We start from the raw sequence: 24985 nt of genomic DNA, 5'->3' as shown, positions 1-24985 counted from the left end.
CAAACATCAATAAATTTATTGACAATTTACCTTTCAAACGCTCCACCAGATGACACCTTCTTTATGTTATCCAACACATTGCCTTCCGCAAAATTGCAATAAAGCAAGAACCCCAGGCATGAAATTACCAGGGTTGCCCGCATCTTTCAATATATTTGACTAAGCTTATACACACGCTGAAACAAAATGATAACTTTGGTATTCTTGTTGGATTGCCCCTATATCCTTGTTTATGATGAAATAATGTCCTGCGGTATGGAAGCGTTTGGTTGTACCGAAATACTGTTGTTCTTAATTATCAACTTTATACCAAATTTTTTCCAGTAAAACAGATGAGATGGAATGAGACGTATGACCATTGGCCATGGTTCTCCAACCAGAGTCACTTGAGAAGGATGTAATTATTTCTTAGAAAGACATTTTTTTAAGAACAATTCAGGGAGAATATGCTGTGTAAAAATTAATCTTGTTTTACTGTTTGTTACTCAACAAATAAAACTGCAACAAAAACGAGACTGGTTTAAAAAGATGTGCGTAGTATGTATCGTATGTAGCATATTTATTATTTATACAGTTCGCCAACTAAATTCCAAATCCTGAAATCATACGACCGGCGACAATGCATTATAGTCGATTACAGATGCTTTGTTACAAACAATGTGTATTGTGAGAAAATTATGACTTGACAAAGACTAAACTGATTGAGGCAGAGAAACAAACAAAAATATATACAACGTATCCAATCATGACTACAACCGCTTTCCTGATAGAGCTTACAAATAGCGAGATGACATTGTGACATCACCACACATGAGCAATACCAGCATGGCACATGAAACAGCTGTCACCAAAACTTGGTGGTATAGTATATATAGTATATAAGATATAGTATAGATATTTATTGCAGTTATAATGAGTCGATTGATGAGTCAGAACAATTAGAACGATTTACCGAAGTACACCTTTGCTTACAACAATGAGATGAGGTTTCTGTGGTGATGACTAAAGCTTTATGACGCAATACTGCAAGGCACGTACCAGCGTTCGACGTGAACACAACGTGTTGAGCCGATGACACAAAGGCTGCTGTGCTGCCAGTAGGAGCAACTATACGACAAACAAGCAAATCGAATTATTTCCATTTTAAAATGTACATGATCTACTTATTCATTAATAAAAACAAATCATTTGCTTGCGTGCTGGACGTCATGACGTCAAATGTTAAAACAATCTCAAGAGTTTTGTATTTCAAGCTCAAAATCTGCAATATGCGATATTTCCCGCTGAAGTTCTTTGTTGGCGAAGAAGATCTCAAATCCAATAGTAGCTCGGATTTTTCAACACATCTTCCACTAGGTAGTGCTCGTGGGAGCCCTGGATGATGTCACGTGCGTTGCTATGGGAACTCCAACATGTAACTTTCTCACGTGACCATGGCTGCTCTCTCTCAATTGTTGTTACTCGACCGGAACGGTTGCTATGAAAAAAAAGTAATAGTTCGAAAGACCCACATCAAACCTAAAATTGTTACCAAGAAACAAATTTTCGTCAAACTTACTTAATCGTCATAATGGTTTGATGTAACTTGTTGTCATGAGCAACACTGACGTCACTGTTCAGAAATTGTCCGATAACTCCACTCAGTGGCGACATCAAGTGGTTCTTGTAGCTGTTGACAAAAAAGTCCACGTGACAGGCTTGGTGGTGGTTGCGGATATTTCGGGTTACAATAATCTGAAAACACAAGCAAGTGATCATCGAATGGCAGCCTTCAGACTCTTCAGAGGACATAAAAAGGCGCCTTGAGGTTACCCTAATAATCCAATAAACAAGCACCGAGATCTGCAAATAAATAAAGAACAAGATCAAACAATGATGGTTCGACTCTTGATGTTCGCGCTTGATCCGCGGAATTGCAATACACGCCATTTGATTGCTTCGATTTTGCTATAGAGTTAATCTGTGATGTTAGTGTAGTAAGAGTTAATTTGAGGTATTAAACGTGAATGTGGCGAGAAGTTTTCATTACTTGAAGTTGCGGTACTTTACGTCTGACTCTCTTCAGTGGCTTGTCGTCAGAATGAAGTCAAGTAGGCCTACCACAACTTCGAGCAATGAAAAACGTTCTCCTTGCTAACATTATTATCGTATTTTAAATGTTATTTAACGTTGTATTTACCATAGGCCTACATTGAAGCTTTAACCACTCACATCAAAGGACCAATCTTCGCCCGACAACTCAATCTTTGCAGTCTTGAACTTGACGTCATACATACGTAATTTCACCCCATGCCTAGTTATCATCATGGAGGATAACACAGGAAGGGTGATGTTTCTTATCCCCTTAGAGATTAGGGTAACCGTTTCAGGACGAACCTAAAAGAACAAGCTTTGACTTCAATAAAATAAAAAAGTAATTAATTATCTATAAAAAGATCATGGCAGGAAGGTTGTCGGACAACTCATCATTTTTTAATAATTTGATTACTGATTTGATCATGACATGAGCCAATAGCTTCGATAAGTGTCTTCATTGTAGCAATGGTTAGTGGAACTATTTCAACAACAAATATTGTAGAAAAAATAAACACTATCTCGACTATCTTGAAAGTGCTGGAAGATAACGAAAGCTACCATGCGATCGTAACGCTTAAGAAAATGTCGCAAACTAATCAACTAGCAACAGCTGCCTGACATCGTTAACTATCTCGCATCAACAGAAAAATTGTTAATGAAATCAGTATCGGGTCCAGGGCCCGGTACCAATGAAATCCTTGGGCCCCAAGTCAAGACACTTCTTAACAAAAATGCACTTTCTAAGAATACGCGGTGGCTTCTTCAAATTCCCGTCGTCCTTAGAAAGGCTCCCTGCCCCTAAATTACTTCGGACCTAGGTCCAAAACTAGCCTCTGGCCCCCCTGTCAACGCCCCTGATCGGGTGATCATGGATTGGTGAAGGTCTGAGATGATGAGAGTAAACGCCGGGTGCCTTTCAGTGGCCCAGGTAACAAACAGACCCTCACTGGCTCATACGAAGGCGTAGTATATTATTGTTTTGGATTACAATAAGGACAAACTGACGGAAATTAGTTGAGGTTACTAGTAATGGTACACAAGCAAACGTCATTGCTTTCGTAGCGGGCATGTTCTAATAACTAACACAAGCCAATTACCAATGCATGGTAGAAGCATTTGGCACTGTTTCAGTTTACAAGGGCGGGTGGGATGTCGGAACGGATAAGACGTTGGCTTTCCAATAATACAATCCTGGTTCGACTCCCGGCTTCAGCTGGTTGTTGATAAAACACTGCTCACCTATACCCAGGACCAGGGTGTAATAAATTCGGTGGGCATAGTTGCTGAAGAAAAGATGGCCGAGAGAAGGAAACTGGCCACCCTACTCTCAATAGTGCCAAAGACCTAGTGAGAACCTTATCTTCTCATTACCCAAAGCTTAGAATTGAGTATGGGACTACGTTTTTAGCTTTTTCAGTTTACGGATAGGTACTAACCACTATTTTGAGGTTGTATTCTGGAAGAATCAGTCCCATGACGGAAATATAAGTTCTGTGGCTCTTGCCAGTTTCTTCCGGGGCTTCAGTTCTGATCAGCTTGCCATTAACAGCCACTCCAGCTGAGGGGTCGTAGAACAAGTTATAAACCTAAACAAAATACGAAAAGATGAAACCTCCCATAATGCGAACTGAACGTAAACGAAGTTTTTAAGTAACACAAATATCTTTTACGAAATTGGGAGAATGACTCAATCGGTTATATTGAAAGACAAAGTTGATTGTTCAACCAATTTCAGTGAAAGCTTGTTAAAGACTCTGACTTGGTTAGGAAATGTTAGTTTATACGTCGACAGTTAATCACCTCTCCTTCTTCTCCATCCCAGTTGAAGCAGAGATTGATATCCGGACGAAGTGGAATGATGAAGTGAGGATCTCCGTATCCTCCTCCTCTTCCACGACTTAGTTTGTGACTAGTTCTAAGATTGGCGATTTGACTAGACTGGTCGGCTGATGGCCCCTTCAACAGCTTTCTTTCTTCTTCCAGTCTTTGTCTTTCTTTTTCCATTCTTAGCCTTTCCTGTTCCATTTTTAGCCTTTCCGCTTCCAATCTTTGCTTTTCTTCTTCTCTTCTCCTCATTTTGTCTTCTTTTATTCTTTCCCTCCTTTCTTTTTCTTCACTTTTTAATTCTTCCTCTATGTCTTTGAGATCGTCAGGAAGAACGACCACCATGGAAGTAAGAGGAGTCACGAAGTTATACCTGGAGGAAAAAAATAAAGACTGAGATTGTGTGATGGATGAAAACAAATTCAATCTACGTTTAATGTCTGCTTGTGCACTTGCGCACATCAACATATGCAAAATTGCATCTGGGATGAGTAAATAGTAAGACTGGTAAGACCCAGAAAACGTTTTAAAAGTTTTTATCATCGCTGATGAAGTTGGATCTTTCAATTATTTGGTCTATACTCTTGACTCAGATTGGCCAAACCTTGCAAAAAATATTGCTTTTAAAAAAACGTATCTTTTCAAATAGTATAAAATTGTAGTCAGAAATGCGAATTCAGACTCTCTCTTACTGCAACGACATGTTGAGCGCCTTTTCTTTTATCAACGCCGAAGCGTTTGGGTTTCCTTTCGCAAGTACAAGTTCTTTCAAAAGTTCTTTGATTTGTAGGAAAGCCCAGAGCCTCTCAGTAAAATTTGCGATCTAAGAATGGAAACAATGTGGTTAAGCGCAGATCACAGTGTCAATAATATCATTCATTTGATAACTGTTGTAAAAAGTTTTGATTGGAGCGGACTGGATGATTAAATGGTCTTTCTCTAACCACGTGAATGACCAAAGAAGTGGTGGTACGATAACGTGCGGAGCGACATCCGATAAGGGAACCTTGTGGAGGTCAATGTTCAAAATATGGGTTCGTGGAAAGCCGCCATCAAGCCGGATCGAAATTGAGTGACGTTCAGCCCTCGCAATACGAGGAACAAAACACGTTAATTCGTGAACTAACTAAACTAACTAGCTAATCAGGTTGCATTGTTCAACACTGAGCGTACTTATGCGTTCCTCTATGTTTATGAATTGTATGTTATTGTATTGTGTTGGCAACTATTGTATTGCAGAATCTGATTAGCAAATAAAGTTATTTTTCTTTCTCTTACAATATAAGTTATGGTTAGGCGTCACCTGGTGCTGTGACGTCATGATCCGTGACTTTGCTTTCTTAGAATTGATAGGGATGTCAATCTCTAGATCTTCATCAAGGTAGTGGCCAGAGAGCTAAAACAAAGGAATATGAACAGGTCACACAACACACAGTCATCCCCACACATCTCGAATGATGAACAGAGGACATCACTAAGAAATAACATCACTGAGAAATAACACCTATATCGTCGTCGTCGTGTGAGCCTCAGGGACTGAGGTTCTATCCTTCATGATTTTTCTGCTTCATGATTTAACTATTTCACATACAAGAAAAGAGTTTTTGAATATCCGGTGTTGAATACAGAAGCGAAGCATGAAGCCTCCCAACTAACCAAAATCTTGTTCATGCATCAGGCCATTTGTACATTGAGCTATTTGAAAGTGACTCATTTATTAGTTTTAACTTGAACTGAGTTCAGTTCATCCCATATCCTAGACAACAAAATCCGTCTGCAGACGTTGAATCCATATCAAAATGACAGATTTTGCTGTCTGGAATGTCTGCTTATGCTAAATAATTCAACTTGGTCAGAGATAACATTGTTAAAACAAAAATAAAATACTGCAGTGTCAGTCCACTTTTAAATGTACGTAAGTCCGTTTTCCAAATACTTGAAGATGGTTAGATGACATTTGCAGATTTTCCTTTTGTAACAAAATTAATATCAGATTGCTGCTTGGTTTAAATTGCGTATTTTTACAATTATCACAGTTAGCAGATGGAATTTAGCCCTTGCCTCAAACCTTCCATGTGGGCGTACATCGTTAGCTGATCAACTCACATGAGCGTTTATGAACACTCCTCCTCCGCTGGAGACATCGAAGTCCTCCAACAGAGGTTCATCCAGTCCAACATCTAACAGTTCCTCCTCTTCTTTTATTCTTCCTGCCCAAACTATTTCTGATTTTGATTGTATTGCCTGGAACTTGCTTTGGGTGACGTCAACGATACGGTTGACTGGGTACTCTATTGAGATGTTTCTTAGAGAGGGAGCAGTAATTTCTTGAAAAAAATCGTCGATCTAAATGTGTATATACATCAACAAAAAATAAAACATTTGAATCAAACAAATAACAAAATAACATTAAGCACACGTTGCTAGCGACCTCAATGAACGCAGTTGAGTGACATTAAGTGAACGGTTTGATTAATTGAGAAAAATCATGCGTCAGACCACCTGACTGGCTGTTAGTCGTTAAAAATAATGTGAAAATGCTGAGCTAGTGATAATTTATAGACAATCATTAGCCTGAAATAAGCAAACAAAACAATTGAAGAAACAGATGATAAAAAGCCACAGAACGTAATTGATTAGCAGTCAGCATAAAAAGAAAAGGTGTAACGTTATAAATCGTGTGAACCTTCGCCTACAAGCACCAATCCAGAAAGTCTAGTACTAAGATTGTACTTTGTCGGCTGCATCATCGATTGGTGAGATCCCTGGGACGACGTTCGAAAGGGTGCCGGTTCGACACCGCTCAAGAGCATGCGGCTGTGTCTTTGGTAAGACACTTAAAGGCATGCCTGAGGGCGGACAGGAAGATCGGCTTCCTTGCCTTCCCGTCCACTTAATCTAAATCTTCAATCATCGGTGTAAGCCTAGATACGACAAATATTAATTGTATTTTAACTTTGAGGTAATCAATGAAATTGATTACTATTCAAGAATTTTATTTATTCAAGAATTCAAGAATTTTAAGGTTATCAATCTAAAATGTCGGTGAAATTGAGTTGATTGAGAAGCTAGCAAATCAGAAATGAATCTAAAGTTTAATCGACCAATAGAAAGCAATGCACAACACAAACAAATTATGATCCAACAATACCGACCTGCGCAGAAGCGGTCAAGCCATCAAACACCATCCTATAGGTCCCATCGTGCTGGGCAGCGATGGACTGGAGGAGATCTCGAGCCGCGCCTTGTCCGAAAGCGATTGTGTGGATCGCGATCTTGTGGATGTTGTTTCTTTTAATTTGTTTTAAAACTTCTGAAGGACTTTCCCCCCTGCCAGCCAAGAACAATAAGTGTCGATTATAGCATGGCACCACGCATAGTTCTTGCAACATACCATCCCACTACCAAGTACTTGCCTTCATTTCAAGGCTTCTAATGTGTGGTTTCCACTGCATGAAACATTATAAAGTCTTTGAATATGCTTTCAATAAGTTTCTTTTGACTTTGAGAATTTTACACTACTTTTTTAGGATAATTCAAGAATTTGTATCAATCTTTTTGTCAGTTGCGTGTGGTAATCCCACTGCGCTGCATCGCCGCATAAAAACAAGATGCTGTTTGCAATTTCTGAACATTTCGTTTTAAGAAGCCTATGGCTGGAAGTGGCAAAACTGAATATATACCAAAGAGAAAGAAACGATACTTTGCCCAGCTGGCCTGGAGGTGACTGTCATGGCTGTGATGAAGTCACCGGACGAAGGTTGTTAACTGAACGAAGGAGTCAGGACACACTGGATGGGCAAGAAAATTATCTCATGGTCCACTTAATCTAAAACCTCAACCATCGGGTCTAAGCCTGGATACGTTAAAAAATGGGTTTCAATTCTGATATAAAACAACACTTTTAAAACTTTTCAGGAGAGCGGTAACTACTTATTTTTAACAGATGAATCCAGGTTGTTGGTAGTTTTGTGGCAAAATCGATGAGTCACTAACAAGGCCAACATCGTCACTGAAACAACGTTAATTTAAGCTAAACTTGCAGTTGGACCATTGTTTCTATGCAACAGGCATAGAAGGCTGGAGGCGGCAACAAATGCATAGAACACCATTGTGATTAGACGATGGTTTGTCTCTTGGAGTGTGCGCTTGAGCAACATATTTCAAGAACAGCTCTCCATTTAGCAGTATCTAGTGATGGGAATAATTAATAGACAACACTTCAACAACAACAACCGTAAACTTGACTCTGTCCATCGTAGTACCTTACCGGGCATTGTATTAATGTTTCACAGTGGTTCAGTGGTTCACAGTCTCTACAAGTTGCAAAGCTGCCAGAATTAAGCTCTCAAAGTAGATTTTTTCATTTGGAAGATAAATATTCCTACAATGAATTAACGTTAATCACTTACTGTCCATCAGTCAAAAACACAATGAGATTCTCGTAGTCATCTTCAATAACTTTCCTTTTTTTATCTTCAACTTCAAGATCTCCGGATATTTCCAAATCATCTCCAGACATGTCTAAATCATCTCCAGACATGTCCAACTCTTCTGAACCATGGTCAGCTGGTGAAATAAGAAGTTGAAGAGAAAACATAACTTTCAACTTAAAATTTTGTTGCCAGTTGGAGGGGAGGATTCGCCTGCAAGTCACTTTATTTATCAAATGCCTGGTGAACAGTTTCACTCTGTGTTTATAATAGTCATTAGTAGTGATGATTGTGGATTCAACGTATACTTAAAAGAATAATTGGACAACTCAGACAGAATATTGAAGCAGACATATCCCAATGCAAATTGCTCTATGTTTTTACCTGTAACGTCTCCTATATCGGGTGTTGCCAACTTATTGAAATGAAGATTGAATTCTTCAAAACCGGTTTTAAAGGCAGGAATGATTCGCGTCCCACCCCCGGAATCAACCGAAGACAGATCCGTCAAACTCTGTTTGACGTTTTGTGCAGTAGCCTTCCTCAGCTTAGCGCCTTTTTTATTGGGGCCATTGTCAAAGAATATGATACCAAAAAAATCCTGAGAAACAATTAATATATAAACCAAAACAAACAATAAACAAAGTCATAAACACACCCAAGCAGCGTAAACAAAGAAATGATCGAAATGCAGTATATCGAACCATTGCTACCACCACTTCCATTATCAGTATTGAAATTGTCAAAATCTTTGCTGCGCGCATCACCGCCATCATCTTCATTACTGTGTTTTCATCACTGAACGTGGGTATAAAATCAGAGAAGAGAGTTTTCAAGAACACATGTTTTCAATTTGCCAAACCAATATGAGGGTAACGAATGATTGGGCAATGTCAATTAGCTCTAGCAACAGTCGCCCCACTTTCCCGGTCTTGCCAGCAAGCTTCTACTTTGTTATTGTGAAATCAGGGTCATTTTATTGAGGTAGACATTTCATGCTTCTACACAATAGTAAATAAAACGTTCAACTATGTTTGCATTTATTTTCACAAATGAACACAAAACATAACAAAATGTAACAGCCAAATAAAGTATCGATGAGATATTAACAACGATGTTCTTACAACTTCATCCAAGCTTTTTAAAATAGTCCTCATGGCTTCTTTGACTTGGTGCATCTTTGTTGTGCCCATTGATCCTGACTTATCAATGATGAACATCACTTTCTTTGGAGGAGGAGCAAGATAAAGAGGGGTGTAAAAGTGAGCAAAGTAGCTGAAAGCAGAAGATATTTAACTCAACAACCGAAATTGGGATTATGAATTAATTAATTCAAACTCTAAGTACGACTTGTTATGAGTAATATCACCCAACAGGAATTATTTTGCAATGCACTTCTAATATCTGCGCTTAATTGTGAACTGCTGTTCTTTGCTGAATAATTGTTTCAGCCACGGTCATTAAAAAAAGAAATATCAACATCTCAACACAAGTTTCCGATTGTGAGAATTTCATGCTCGAACTGGCAAAGTCTTTGAGAGCTTAATCGTGGCAGTTTCAAACACTTGTAGAGGCTTTGAACCATTGACGCGCAAGGCCGGTCACCGAGATTGGCAGAGTGAAGTTTTTTGATTGTTGAAGAGTTGTTGCCGGAAAATATTCTATCCACTAGGTGCCGCTAAATAGTTCGTTGCTCAAACGTACACCCGGGAAGTTGAAGGAAAGATGCCAGTGAACGAAAGATTGCGTTTCTTAGACCAATTGGTTAATATCGGGTTTTAAAGGTGATAGCTTCAAACATGGGCACTTGCTTATGATGCCTGTTTGAAACAAAAAACTAACGTTCATTCCGGCATGCCTATTGCCTCCTACTCCAAAGAGGTTTGCGAGCTGCAAACTGTGTAGTCTTACTCTGAGTATTTGTACACTGTAGAGCAAATTTTTTAATGTCAGTGGCAAAACCTTCTTTATTTATCGAAGTAGTGTGCCTGCCTCTGCACACTGTGTGCATGAATGTGTAGTTAGATTTATTGTTATGGGGGCGATGGCTGACTATATGACCGCTTATGGTCTTTCGGTTGCGCCATAATCTAAGCAACAGCTGTAGCTTACAATGCATTGTTTTACTTTTCATTTATTCTGCTTGTTTGTTTATATGTGGCGCTATTGAAACAAAATAAATTAACTTGACTTGAGTACTCTGTTGATTCAGGTCCATCGCAAGGTCAAACGGTGGGTGAGTGCGACTTTGAACTTTATTTACAACTCAGAGAGGTCAGATGAGAAACCTAATGATACCCAACAGTGTCTAAAAACCATTCACCGCGAAGTAATTACTCATTGTAATGTAAATGCGACAGAGGTGCGATACAGTATTCATGATCTCACCCATTCGCGACAGTGACGTCGCCATACACTTTTGTCCTCACCACGTCATAGAGTATGGAAAATGCATTCGACGACCTAAAAGCGATTTGTTGTGCCGGGAGAGGATTGTACTTGATGTGAGCTGATCTTTTTGTATTTCTGAAAAGTACATGCGAAAAAATGATACAGGAAATGTTCGGACTCAGAGGAGTTGACAATTTTTTTCTAAGTGAAGAATTTCTTAGTTGGGAAGGAGCAATCTTCCCAGCGTCAGCATTACCTGACTACTCATCATTGAACAACGAGCATTGTGTTTCGCTAACCATACCGGTGTAGCCTCCACACTAACCATCGAGAGTTTTTCCAAAAACACGTGACTTATTTCTCGACTGCAGAGAAACACATGAAGAATTTCTTTAATGTACTCATAGAACTGAATCAATTACCTACCCGAAGATCACAGTAGTGCCAGCTGGATGGCGTGATGTATCTGATGTGATTTTATCAAAGTAAGGAATGGAGATGTAATCTATCTCTTCCTGCTCTTCGATGTGAACGGAAACCTTCAGTTTCTTCACTAGCTGGTTTGGGTTCAAGGCGACCGTGTACTTGTAACTTCCTCTCGACTGTAACAATACGAGGTAAGGCTAGTTCTGCTTCCCGCCTTGTTCGTTTCAAATTGTTGCAAAACACATAGCTTCTCATTGATTTATGTCACTTAGAAGAGTGGTCGTGATTTCACAGCCAAGATGTTGATGGGTTCAGTTAAACAGAATAGGTGTCAAACTAGGGCTCTCACCGCTCAGCTATAGGCTACAGCAGACATGTATTGATAGATAATGATGCGAAATTAAATACATGCATGACATAAGTTTGTCTGAGGTGAGTGAAACAGCTTTTTTGCCAAAACACATTTTAAACGTTTACAGAGACTTCATTTGTCAACCTAGGTAACTGCTAGGACCAAAAGCAGTTCAAACCCTCCATATTAAAGGCTTGTAAAACTACTAACAGACATTTTAAATGGTACTTCAACAGATGCATAATCTGCTGCAGACCTTCACAATGCGGTCACTGATCTAATTCGACTTGTTGAAGATCTACTCAGGATAACACGGTTGTCTCGAAATGTAGCCAAATCATCCACTTTCCCGCATGCGATTTTTATGCAACGTGATTATTGACAAACCCTTCCAAGCAGTTGTTGATAGGTCAGCCTGAAGATAACTTTCTTCCCAGGTCCAACAAACAAACTGGTTTTGAAAACACGTGTTGACGATTCTTGAGCTGCCACGTGGGCTGTAGTTTTCCCGCGCTTTTTAGCCTGTAAAAGCATATTTTTAATTTGATTTGAATTGCAAGGCCAGTGGATACAATCAGAAGTCTGTGACATCACAACCTTCATCGCAGACAACTCGTTGATTAGTTTTGGACTGCGGCAGGTAACATCATTTATTCTATTGCTATATTTACCAAACACACATAAATCGCACCGGCTGAGTTGTGAGGTCAAGTCATGAGCGGATCCAGGAAGAAGCTTTAAGGGAGATGATTTCAACAAAACACAAATTGCAAACACACCATAAATGAAGCTACTTTTCTGTGTTTTATGGGGAGGGGATCGCCCCAATAGGCTCTACCCTGGATCAACCATTGGAAATGGAACGTCAGTTGATACTGACCCAACACTTAGCTCTCTAGCTTTCGTGATAACTTGGTTCGAGCTTTTACTCACCAAATAGGTGTATGCCAACAAAATTGGTATTTTTCTTCTGAATTTTCGTTTGCCCAAAAAAATAACTGTATTGCTAACTGGAATAATCCTGAGAGAATTAATGGTCACAGTGTCAATAATGATCATCCTCAAGTAAAGATTTAATCGATCTTTTATCTATAAACGAGATTTAATACAATCAAAAAGCGGGCAAAGCACAATGATTACTTGTTGAACGCAAAAAGAAAAGTTTTACTTTTTCGTAGATTTTCTTTGCCCTCTCCTTTTCATCTACTCTCCCAACTATTGTGACGTCATCCAAAGTCATGGTGAGATTTGTGATGAATGAGTCAACTGGAAGCAAAATATCGAATTTGGCTTCCAGTCCTACGTCAGCGTAGTTGGTCATCACTGACATCACAACAGTCTCAGCAAATCTAAAACAAACAAAATATTAAGTATATCTTGGAGACCACCCAGACAACAAATTAACCGCTTTTTACATTGATTCAACGTCTGCGGACGGTTGAGGCCGTTGATTAGTTGTCTGGGATCTGCATCCGGGAGAGGACAACCATTTACATCCGGGAGAGAACAATCATCTACTTTGTGTTTTGTTATAGCCACGATGTGAGTCTTTAAACTTTATTGTTAAATCACAATATAGATATTAACGACCTGTTTTAGCCTGATGTCGCGAGTTCGCTGTGGTAATAGTGAATTGCACGAGCTTTCGGAACACAGTTCCCTAGTCATGTGCTATGACGAATGGTGTTGAAGTCAGTGAGTCGTTGTTTTATGCGTCTCTTATGGTTGGCTTGAGACTGCGGTCTTCAATGCTGTGTGTTGAATTTCTGTGTTGTTAGGCGTTAGTGCTGGGAAATTTTGTTGAATCAGTTGATTAAGTTCAGTTCAGTTTATTGTTTTGGTGGCGATAAACAAACAAAAAGTACATACAAATTGAGTGTCCATCAGCACAACAGGATGGCAACGAAAGACCTGTAAGGTCATCTATGTCAGCTGCCACCTAGCCTGTTGCAGGTAACACAGTAATAAAAAAAAACAAAAAAAACAAAAAAACAAACAAACAAAAAACAAACAATCACACTAAAAAAACAAAGCGGACATAATGAACACCAATACAGAAAAAAAGAAAAAAAATATCAACATTAAAGCAAATATGAATTAATTTTTATACTGACCAAGAATAAGACACTTGTACTTAGCTATGAAGACATTATATGTATTTTTATTCAGTTCATTAGAAATGTCACTTCATAACTTCACACCAGTAAAACATAACATTTTTTCCCCACTATTTGATTTAACAGGCGGTAAAACCAACGTACATTTTTTGTGATGCCGAGTGTTGTAACTATGGACATTATCTAAATTGATTTGATAGATTAGATGACGTAGTTCTTCCCTTTCGGCACGGTTGCTGATCTTTGGACTCTGTCTACTTATGAACATGGCCTCTTTGAAGCGCAATTGTACCGTGTCGTTTTCTCTGGCAATGATTACAAATTCAAAGTCGGCGAGGCACTGTTTGTGATGATCAAAGACCGAACTTTTATCAAAGTTAAGCTGTTTTCAGGCGGGAGTGGAGTGGGCGGAGCGTACTGCCAATGTAGCTTTTCCTGCATTTCTTGCATATGATCTTGTAAACACAGTTTTTGGTGGTACAAATGTCGTCGTTCCGTAGTGGGCAGTCTTGTAGCCGGCAAGGTTCGGATTTTTGTGGTTTTTGAAGGGCGTTTGGAAGGGCTCGTGAGCGTCGTCAGAGGCGGACTGGCAAAGCCAGGTCTTTGAAGACTTTCTTTGCTTTTCTTGTCTTTACGTTATTGTTAAAGACTTGGGAGTAATGAACAGGAAAGCCAATTTTTATTTTCACTTTCACCCATGTCATTGAGTGTTTTCTTCTTCTCAAGACACTGTCGTGTGTTGTAATTGAGTTTACTCGACGTTCTATTCAACGTCGTGTACTCGCTCACTCAACTATGCAAGTAACATCTTCCTTTCTTATTTGCAGCCATTTTGATTAAAAATATAAAATCAAATTTAAAACTTCAAAAAAAAATCTTCAGATGATGGTGCTAGGCTATGTACCTCATCTTGAAGAACAACATGACAAGTTGAATTGGTATTGTAGATGATCATATTATCAGGCCAATTCTATAGTCAATCACTGAGCTTACATGAGCCAAATAAACTTTCAACCAGTTCAAAGTGTTTCCAAAAAACGTTGTCAAGTTTATGTTGGTATATGACGTGATCGATGACGTTACCTTGAATTGATTGTTCCATCGATTGTGAGGGAATCAATGCGAGGATTCGATGGCTTCCCGACAACAATATTGCAACTTGTTTGTTGTGACGATCCAGGTAGGGATCCGCGCACTGTCGAATCATCAAAACAGTTTTCACCACAAAAATTACATCAGGGTATAAACAAAATCAGTGTAGGCCTATTGTTTTGGTAGAGAATATTGGCTGAAAAGTTGCAATGGATGGTAATGGCTGCTATATCAACGTCGGTTCTTTATCCCTGAGAATCACAGGCACACTTGTATTGTCGGCTGCATAGCCGAGTGGTGAAAGCCTTGGAACGGCAATCGAAAGGGAGCCGGTTTGACACCGCTCAAGAGCATGCGGCTGTGTCTTTGGCAGGACACTTAGAGGCATGCCTGAAGGTGGAGACGAAGATTGGCTTCCTGCCTTTCCGTCCACTTAATATAAATCTTTAACCACCAGGTGTAAGCCTAGATACGACAAACAAACTTGTATTGTTGTTGTGGTGATCATCAACAACAATTAGTTTATTTCGTATTCATGACAATATGCACCTACTGGCTCAAGTGTTGCAATCACTGATCCACATTTATTCCAACGCTTTGTCAATCAGCAAAACAAAATTAAATTAGGAAATAAATTGAGATTGGTTTATTATAATGCAATTTTATTTCGCGTGTTGTAGATCATTGAAGAAGCAGATATGTTGTAAAAATAAGTTTTGACAATTCCTCACCAGCAAATTTGAGAGAGCTGGTTGTTCCTTCTGCAGTATGGAAACTAGTTCGCGCTGAAACTGGGAATCCTCTCGTCTCTTTGGAATTTATCTGGAATGCCTCAATCTTGGAACTGGTGAAAGAAGCACTGTCCGATGAGTCCACAATAAAGGTGTCCTGAAAGTTATGGTGTATTATTAAAACTCATATGATTGATGAAATAGGGAAATGTTCATACTTAAATAAAAAAGTCATAAAAGTAAAAATCCAGGCAAGTGATTACGCCAAATTACATTTCTTTCATGATTGTGTACGATGACGTCAAACGTTGTTTCGACTTCAGTTTGCATGATGACGTCACGAGGCTCGCATTTGAGGGTGACGTGGGACGGCCGTATTGGCTCCGGAATGGCACGAGTGAAGCGGTGACCTACAATTACATTCGAATCTTGGTAAAGTTATATTTATTGTAGGCAAATGTGCAAATTGTGCATTGCCTTTTTTTGTTGCATCGTTTTAATATTGGGCGACATTGTAGCGATGTAACAAACAACATCTGGCGACACTACATCACCTCTCATTGCATAGCTGAGTAGTGAGAGCCTTGGAACGGCAATCGAAAGGGCACCGGTTCGACACCGCTCAAGAGCATGCGGCTGTGTTTTTGGCAGGACACTTAAGTGCCTGAAGGTGGACACGAAGATTGGCTTCCTTGCCTTCCCATTCACTTAATGTAAATCTTCAACCACCCGGTGTAAGCCTGGATACGACAAACAACAAAAACCTCTCATTACCAGCTCTTTTTCAACAGATGCAACATCTGGGATTGCAAGAGCAAACTTCTAACATCTGGCTACAGCGGCATGGCAGCGATGTAACAAACAACTGCGTTTTTGTGTGGTTGCTTACCACACGTTTTGTCTCAAAGGGAGCGCATTAAAGTTATACTATTCAACTGCAAGCTGTTTGCAATAAGCTACCAAAACCACCTTCTGCACTACCTTGAAAATGTTAAGCTTGCTATTAGCAACATCAAAAATTTTCGTAAGCTACAAGATTTCTGTTAGGTTGGTTGTGGATCCAACATCACGATCTCCATCTTACCTTGATAATCTTTCCCTTCGATTATGACGTAAACTGGCTGGGAAGTCTTCAACCCATCGTTGAGGTAAACCTTCACTTTGGAATTCAGGCCGTTCACGTCATCAGTAACATGCACCGGATCGATGACATCATAACCGGATTGGTTGACGAAACGTACAGTATCGACCATGTCCTTGCCACCGGACTTCAAAGCTTCCATTCCAAACCCGTCCAGGATGACACCCAAGGACTTGTTCTTGTTTGGATTCCCCTCGATGGCCTGAAGAGTTTAAAGTCAACATTATAGATGGTATAGTTTGGAGAAGTCAATTTTTACAACAGCGATCGGATGAATCAACTTTCCTTTATTAGGGGAAAACAAATGCGCTGGAAAAAATCGATGAATCCACAGAGTGTTTGAGATAACTCAGTTTGTCGATTTCTTTTAGAAAAGCTTCGCATGTCTACTGATTATTTAGCTTTCACAGACATAAAAATATTTTTGATGGTGCTAACAGCTCAACTGGAAGAGGTCATCACGCATTCAAACCACAACAACAAATTGAACAATCAATTGGCAGTCAACTTAAGTTTGTTTTGAGTGTTGCCAGACGTCGAGACCAATTGTGTTTCAAAATCCATCATTGACCAGAAAAATTGCAACGCGCTGATTTAAATGGTAGGCTACCTGAGGAGCCTTTTGAAGACTATGTGCAGAACCACAGGGATGAGTTTAACGCTTGATGACAGCACAGAGAAACTCGAAACAGTGTATTATTTATAATGCTTGAATGTCACAAGGTATGAACTGGCAATTCTTAGACGAACGGAAAGGCAATGGTGAGAGCAATGTGTGGGATAAATTCGAGGAGAGACAAAAAGACTGAAGAGCTGATGGATATTTTAGAGATGAGGATGACTATTGAACAACTTGCCAAGGCAAATGACGTAAAATAGTATGGGCATGTACTAAGGAGGGAGGAAGGAAGTTTTCTTCCAAAGGCTTTGACTTGGAGAGTAGATGGGAAGAGGAAACGGGAATGTCCTAAAATAACAGGTGATGAATGAGGCAGACAAAGTCAAATTGAAGGAAGAAGATGCGATGGATAGAACGCGATTGGATGATGACTTAAGTAGTAATAAATTTGGTTATAAGGAGGGAGGATAGAAAGAATCAGCTGGATGGAATGAAAAACAAATGAATTTGTTTCCCAACAAATAGACGATAAATGGAGTCTGGTTAACAACATTTACCACAAAAAATAAAGATATTTCGGACACATAGCTAGAAGCAACTCGTTGGAAAATTCAATGTTGACTGGGATGGTGCAAGGCAAACGAACAAAAGGACGACAAAAAATGAAATATGTTGACAATATCAAGCAAATTATGGGAATAATAAGCATGCCGGAAGCACTAATATAAACAAAAGACAGAAAAAAATGGTGGCAGTTCATGTGGGAGATCACAGCCGATCAAACAATATCAATCTGTTGAAGAAGAAGTAGGTTATCAAAATGCTGTTTCTGATTACAATACCAGCAAGGATTTTTTTTGCACATAATCTCGTTTTCTCTTCCATTAATCTTGAAATCGGATTTTTCTTCCTACCCTTGTTCCATCTAACGAAGAAGGTGAACAACAATCATACCACATAAAGGAAAATTATTTGTATAAATAGAAAAAACTACTCAGAACGAGTTTCCTCCTCCTGGCCAACTATAGTCGGCTAAGAACACTCACACCCATGATCACAAACCTGATTTGTCCGAATCAGAAATGTGGACTGCCAAACCGCAGAATAGAGCATGTTACAATGAATATACAAGCTGCCCTGGAAGCTTCCCAAACACAACACAGGGACTTGTACGTCATGATAACTGACTTTGAAAAAGCTTTCGATAGAGTTAGTCACTCCTTCCTCTATGGAATCTTGAAGAAACTCGGAGTAAAACCAATAATGATGAATTACCTGTCATTAGTTTACCACAAAACAAAAAGCAAAATAGAAATCAATGGAGCTCTAACAAAACGAATAAACGTTAAAAGGGGCATACGACAGGGTTGTCCCCTCAGCATGCTCTATTTCATAATCTGTGCTGACGTTCTCACCCGACGCATAGAGAAAAACCATCTGATCAACGGTTTTCGCTTTTCCAAGCTGACAATCAAAATCCAGCAATATGCGGACGACACCACATTCATCACAAGAGACATTCCATCTCTCATCCTGGCGTCCAAACCTGACCTGGCCCAAAGAGCTCAGCAGCTCTTTCCAGAAGCTGCGATCTTGAACAACGTCAAGATCCTGGGCATCTGGCTAGGCACAAACAAAACACAACTTGACAAGATGAACTGGCAGACCGCCATCAAGAAAACTCAAACGATCGCCAACATCCACAAACCACGAAGACTCTCCCTCTATGGAAAGATCTCGATCATCAACACTCTCTTGGTACCCGTCACTTTGCATCTCAGTAGAGTGCTGATGCCAACGAAACAACACATCAAAGAACTAAACAAAATCCTAATCGACTTCCTCTGGTATCCTTCACCATTCGAACAGCTCCAGAGAAGCAAGACGTTTCCTCCTGTCAAAGATGGAGGCATCAACATGGTGGACATCCAATCAAAATTTCAAACAAGCCGCATCGACAGAATTCGCCACCTCTTCTCACTAGAAGACGCCACCGAAATCTGGCACGAATGGGCCATGTTCAATTTGAGTTACAGAATGAGACACATCAATCCTCATCTGTTCTCCAACAGCATTCCGCATGCCCCAATTCCAAACGAAATGTATGCGGACATCTTCAAGTCCTTTTGCAAACTCAAAGGCTTGAAACACGACTGGGAAAATACTTCCTACAAAAATATCTACATCAATCTGAAAACGCAAAATGAAAAGAAAATTGACAAGATTGATGAAAACGGAAAGAAGATTCCTTGGAATGAGATCCTCTTGAAAAACAAGGGAATCAAACTCTTCCTTCCACCTCACCTATCCTCCATGTCCTTTCGGATTGCACATGGAGGATACAAATGGGGAGATTTTAATAGATCATTACATTCCGACAGAAAAACAAACTGCAAATTCTGCAGAAAACCAGAAGACAATGTGGCCCACGTCCTCACCAAGTGCTCCTTTGCACAAGGAATATGGGAGCGCCTGAAACAACAATATCTTGACCTAACCAAGGAAGACATGGAAATAACAAAGGACATGATCCTTTACAACCAACTCCCTGGAGGACAAAAGAACAACCTGATCCTTCTGACCATGATGAATGTCGCCAAGCACACCATCATCCAAAAGAAGACATCTCTGGACATAGGCGACACATACATACAGGACACAAAACGGTCCACCATTCAAGCCCTGTGGGTCATCATGACAAAAACGAAAGACATAACACAAAAGCATAACATTCCTTTGTCATCTGACATTTCTACTCCTTCCAAACCTCCTCCTACGGTCAGAAGAAAGAAGAACCAGTCGAGATCCACTCTTCAACCGCCCTCTCAGTCGTCCTCGGTGGTAGGGATGACTGATTGCAGCGGTGGGTCTCACTAGCACAGTACGGTCGTAGATCATCTTTGAAGAAGTTTAGACAGCCAAGGGCGTAACAACCCACCTTTAACCCGTCCCTCTCACTCATCTGCAACGGCCTGATGCCGGAAGAGTGATTGCAGCGGGAGATCTTTAACCGTCCCTCTCCGTTGTCCCACTCGCTCTGGGATGACAGGATTGCAGCGGCCCATTCCAAGACGACTCTGGGGTCAGCGAAAGCTACCCTCCCTCTGGCCGCTCCTCTCTGGCATCTCCGCCAAATGAGGTGTCAGACTGCAGTGGCCCGTTTCCTCCAAACAGGTGCCCTTCTTGAAGCGGGCAACAAGAAGATACACACACACAAACAAACTCAAATAAAATTTAAAAATTAATTATCTACCAAAACGCGCTAGTTCTTGAGCTTGACCCGCCATCTCCTAGACTGCTCCAAGATCAGCAAGAGAAAAGTTGAGACAGGCAGCCACTAACCAAACATTTACATCCACAGATTACCATCTACCGCGGTGGGTCCCTTCGGTCGCAGTGAGTCCCTCGCCTCCCTGGTAGGTATCTTCCATGTAAGTATGGTGTGCCTGCTGAGTGTTTGGGTGTGTGGACGGCTCCCGGAGCGGACGCACTAATGATGAGACAGGAAACAAATCCATTCCATATGGACAATTTGTAAACCTGCAAGATGTAGTGGTATCCATCTTGAACTCTGAGCGTTGCGCGAAATAAAAAAAAAAAAAGAACACTCATCAAGGGCTGAATCTTCCCAGAGGAAGATCTAGCCAAGCTTCATGCTCAGAGGGAAAACCCTTCGTCTCGTCATCGTAGCTGAGATTTTGTCAACTTTGAGTGACGTTGTCAAGATGCACACTATAGAAATGATCCGATGGAGACGTGGGCGCTGCCTGGTTTTATAAAACTTCTGTCGCCCGGCCCGTCGTGAGCTGACCTTTTTGCGTTTGCAGAAAGCAAATCCCGTCTCCCTGGCCCGTTCCGCCATTCTAACTTTTGCGGACGAGTCGCACAAAAATCTCGATCCACACTTTCCTTCCACAGGTACCTAGACTCCCCAGCCTGGCCCCCGCGACCTAAGCTGGTGGACTTCCCTTCCGGGTGCATCGCCACCCCATATTTGTGTCAGAGTTGCCAGATCGAAGTTTATGCAACGCCAAAACATCTCAGCATCTCAACGCAGTTTGGGCAAACGTCGACCACTTGCAATAATCTGTGTGGAAAACAATTTCAGCAAACGTGCACCAATCAGGAGTAGCATCTTTCTCTTCCTGCAAGTATGGTGCTGAGATGCAGACAGTCTCATCAACGATTGTATCCTCATCAAGCCACCTCAATGGAAAGTCTTCGTGTCGTGGTGAGAACAAAGATAAATTAAAAGAGCAAAGATACGTTGCAAAAATATGCACTACGGAAGGAGGAAGGAAATTTTTTTTCAAAAAGTCTTGATTTTAAAGGTTTGACGGAAAGAGAAAACGGGGAAGTCCAAAAAGAACATGGAAAGAACAAGTGAAAAGTCGGACTGAAGGAAGAAGATGTGATGGACAGAAAGTGATAGAGAATAGGAGTGAAAGCAATCGCTGCAATGAAAGAATCGGCCACCTCCACTAGTGGGAGCCAACCGAGTTTGGATGATGCTAGTGGTGTTTTGTGTTTATCGAAAATAAATTGTCAAAGGAAATATACTTAACAGGTTTATAAAATTTCACAACTTGTTAGCTCAAACACCATGTGGTTTTACTCGATATGCGGAGTCATTTTCGTAGGAGTGTTTCGTCATAAGCGACATTGTGAAGCCAATCGCGCACGGCGCAGTCACTTTCACAGAGCAGGTGTTGTTGATAGTTGTGTTGGCGGTGATTGTCCAGATGCCAAGGCTGTCAGCTCTTTCAACTTCAGCATTGGTGCGTCCGTAGTGCCTGCGAATGTTTGAACGAAAATTCAAATAAAATCAACGTTGACAAAAATTAAATAGTTTAATCATCTCTGTAGTTTTTCTTAGTCGCTCAAATATCGCTCAAAGATCAATTGAAATGAAGAAAGATCTGTACATCGCTTTCATTGATTATAAGAAAGCTTTCGACCGAATAAAACATCCTAGCAAACATTGTACCTCGGCCCAACGTAGTGTGACAGTTGGTAAAATAGTGCTCCTCTTTTGACCCAACGTATCTTGCAAAATTCGTCACAGTTGGGTCAACTTATTTTAAAATCTTTCGGCCAACGTAAAAAAATAGAGGGGTTACCGTAGTTCGCCCGCAAATAATGACGTTGGTCCAACGTTCTGTACAACTGCACACCACATTGGCAAGAACGACTTCCTAATTCTAAGTTTTTTTGCATTGTCGTTGTCCCATTACAATTGTAAAAGGAATACCATGAAGCAAACTTGAACAATCCTTCGAAGGTATCTTCAATTAAAATATTTCAAAAGTTGGCAAACTTGGCAAAACTACACTACCCTCAGCCAACCGGAACAACCGTCAGCCAACGTTGGGCCAAGGAAAATTGTTTACTGGGATACCAAATTACTGGAGATGCTAGATAACATTGGAATTCACGATAAGGATCTAAGCATTATCCAAAACCCATTTATTCTTTTATTAATTGGTTTGGTAATTGTCCAGGTTTGAAATGTAGGCATTCCCAAAAATGCAGAGAATTTCCTGGGCTGACAGAAAAAGCAACCAAACTGTTTTTAATCAATTCAAACAAACAAAGAGTCTACTAAAAAATATCAAAGAAAATCAAGTTCAATTTTTAGGACACCTGCTGCAAAAAGGAAAGTTAGAACACCTATCTCTCACAGGCAAAATAGAAGGGAAGGGTGCCCAAGGCAGACAAAGATTAACCTACACCAACCAACAAACCTAATTCAGAAAGTAAACAACAGAGAATCTTGGAAACTTTTCATGCAAAAAGCAGTCAATGCTTAGAATCAAGTGTGACAATGAAAGAAAAAGAAGTTTTTCTTCACGATTGCAATTGAAAGAAGAATGTCAAAACCAGGGCTGTTGAAAGGATAATTTAGACCGGGTACTAATGACATGAATGAGATAACTTTGGTAATTTTCCCTGAACGCTTCAGGATATTTTAAGATTTTGCAAAAAACTTTCGAGCTTCGACTAACCTTCCAAATGGGACACGAGTGTTGCTTCCGTTTGGAGATGTGACGATGAGATTTTCACAGTCCCCTTTTACTTCCATATAGATGTACCGTACCACGCTTCGATCGATGGCGAACTCAACGTCATCGTGCATCCCTGTAATGATCACGTCATCAATGAACGAACAATCATGATTCCAACTTTGTTGAGTTTGTAATAATCAATTTTATAAATAAATGAAACCTCACCTCCAATAAAACCTTCCCTAACAATTGTGAGGACGACAGGTACAAAATCCGACTTTACCAACTTATTCCACCCATCAGAACCTAACCCGTTGGTAATGGCGTAACGAACAGTCCTGTGATGATCCACAAGAGGTGGAGAGTCCTGAACAAAATAGAAACTTCTATTTTCCTGTTTCTGGATTATCGATGGTCCTAGGTGGGTTACCATCGTTCACAATACAAAAAAGTATCCACCAACCTTACAAATTACAATTTAAACAGGATACAACTTCATATGACACTATAATGGTTTCATTTGATGGTGAGTTGTAAGCAGTTCTTGTTTACTGGTAGATTAGACATACGTAATAAAGCATCATAATTAGAAATAAACAATAAAAACTATTCCAGAAAAGACAATGTTTTTGTTCTGAGAATTTACAAAAAATGCCCCCTCCCAATACACGCTCGTTCTCACCCTCTTCTGCCGTGACCTTTCAACTTCTTCTGTGGCATGGCGTCTCTTTCGTTGCAGCGCTCTTATGACGTCACTGGAATCGCTAAACACAAAGCGTCGGTTGTAACTCACCGCGATGCATTCGCCACAACGTCAAAGCTAATTGCATGACGTGAAGATATAGCGACAGAAGGGCCCATGCAGAATGGATGTGACAACTTTGACACATCGCGCCAACTGGCGGCACATCGCGCCAAAGAAAAAGTAGATAAAAGAAAAATTATAAGGACCTGAATTTTTTCAATGTTTAAGATAATAATAGTAATAATAATAGACATGAATAACTAATGCTAATGTATTTTGTTTTGCGTTTTATCCATCATAGATATGCGTTGCTCAGCGCTTTACAAAGCAGATAGAGTCCATGCAGCCGTTCAGAGACGTAGCTGAGTACCTTGTCTCCATCACCCAAAAACATGATAGCAATAAATAAATTAACGCTTTCAAGAATTAAAATAAAAAAGGGACTTCCACCGCACTAGCGACATATAGCGACAGGTTTTATAAAACAAAAAACTATTAATGATAAACAAATGACGTCAGTCAGACGTCATGTCAGTCAGACGTCATGCAAAGTTAAATCAACAAACATCAATAAATTTGTTGACAATTTACCTTTCAAATGTTCCACCAGATGACACCTTCTTCATGTTATCCAGCACATTGCCTTCTGCAAAATTGCAATAAAGCAAGAACCCCAGGCATGAAATTCCCAGGGCTGCCCGCATCTTTCAATATACTTGACTAAGCTTATAGCCTACATACGCTGAAACACAATGATAACTTTGGTATTCTTGCTGGGTTGCACAGTACAAAACATAGGAACGTCCCCTATATCCTTGTTTATGATGAAATAATGTCCTGCGGTATGGAAGCGTTTGCTTCTCTCCGCTCGATGATTTCGGTTCTTGTGGCAATGTTTATGGAAGATTAAACCCGTGGTTCCCAACCGGGATGCCGCAGCACTCAAGGGTGCCATTTACATTTCACAAGGGTGCCGCAAGCTCACATTGAACGGATTTGCACTAAACCTCAAGCGCAAATTTCGCACTGACTT

At 40.2% G+C, this 24985-nt stretch overlaps 1 protein-coding gene and 1 pseudogene across 2 annotated transcripts; both read right to left on the bottom strand.

The window, feature by feature from the left end:
- Positions 1-176: 176 nt before the first annotated feature.
- On the bottom strand, positions 177-24682 carry LOC145772748 (inter-alpha-trypsin inhibitor heavy chain H3-like). 2 transcript variants are annotated; one of them, XM_082584625.1, is made up of 25 exons: positions 24544-24682; positions 23890-23971; positions 23433-23574; positions 23208-23340; positions 21818-21995; positions 16527-16785; positions 15716-15852; positions 15443-15599; positions 14703-14814; positions 12671-12851; positions 11890-12024; positions 11151-11326; positions 10722-10859; positions 9458-9608; positions 8718-8934; positions 8313-8469; positions 7056-7230; positions 6007-6246; positions 5204-5296; positions 4593-4723; positions 3877-4273; positions 3513-3662; positions 2212-2376; positions 1559-1734; positions 177-1477 (listed from the first exon to the last, which is right to left on the bottom strand). In XM_082584625.1, exons 1-25 carry the CDS (start codon positions 24654-24656, stop codon positions 1312-1314), a joined length of 4161 nt encoding a protein of 1386 aa, XP_082440751.1. In that variant the 5' UTR covers positions 24657-24682; the 3' UTR covers positions 177-1311. The 2 variants fall into 2 exon arrangements, with proteins under 2 accessions (XP_082440751.1, XP_082440752.1); XM_082584626.1 differs by lacking the exons at positions 177-1477; positions 1559-1734 and having other exon boundaries at positions 2235-2389.
- On the bottom strand, positions 20742-20968 carry LOC145772925 (small nucleolar RNA U3; annotated as a pseudogene).
- Positions 24683-24985: the final 303 nt, after the last annotated feature.

The sequence above is a fragment of the Aplidium turbinatum genome, chromosome 6 (assembly GCF_918807975.1).
Source record: "Aplidium turbinatum chromosome 6, kaAplTurb1.1, whole genome shotgun sequence".
In the NCBI taxonomy this organism is placed as follows: domain Eukaryota; kingdom Metazoa; phylum Chordata; class Ascidiacea; order Aplousobranchia; family Polyclinidae; genus Aplidium; species Aplidium turbinatum.
This window is presented reverse-complemented; position numbering and strand designations above follow the sequence as displayed.

Excerpts from the sequence above, each read along its gene's own strand:
- LOC145772748 (XM_082584625.1), bottom strand. The coding sequence starts at position 24,656 with ATGCGGGCAGCCCTGGGAATTTCATGCCTGGGGTTCTTGCTTTATTGC. Across the intron at positions 15,600-15,715 it reads TACACAATCATGAAAGAAAT|GACACCTTTATTGTGGACTC; the intron begins GTAATTTGGCGT and ends CATAACTTTCAG. Across the intron at positions 7,231-8,312 it reads GTGTTTTTGACTGATGGACA|GGGGGAAAGTCCTTCAGAAG; the intron begins GTAAGTGATTAA and ends CTTGGCTGGCAG.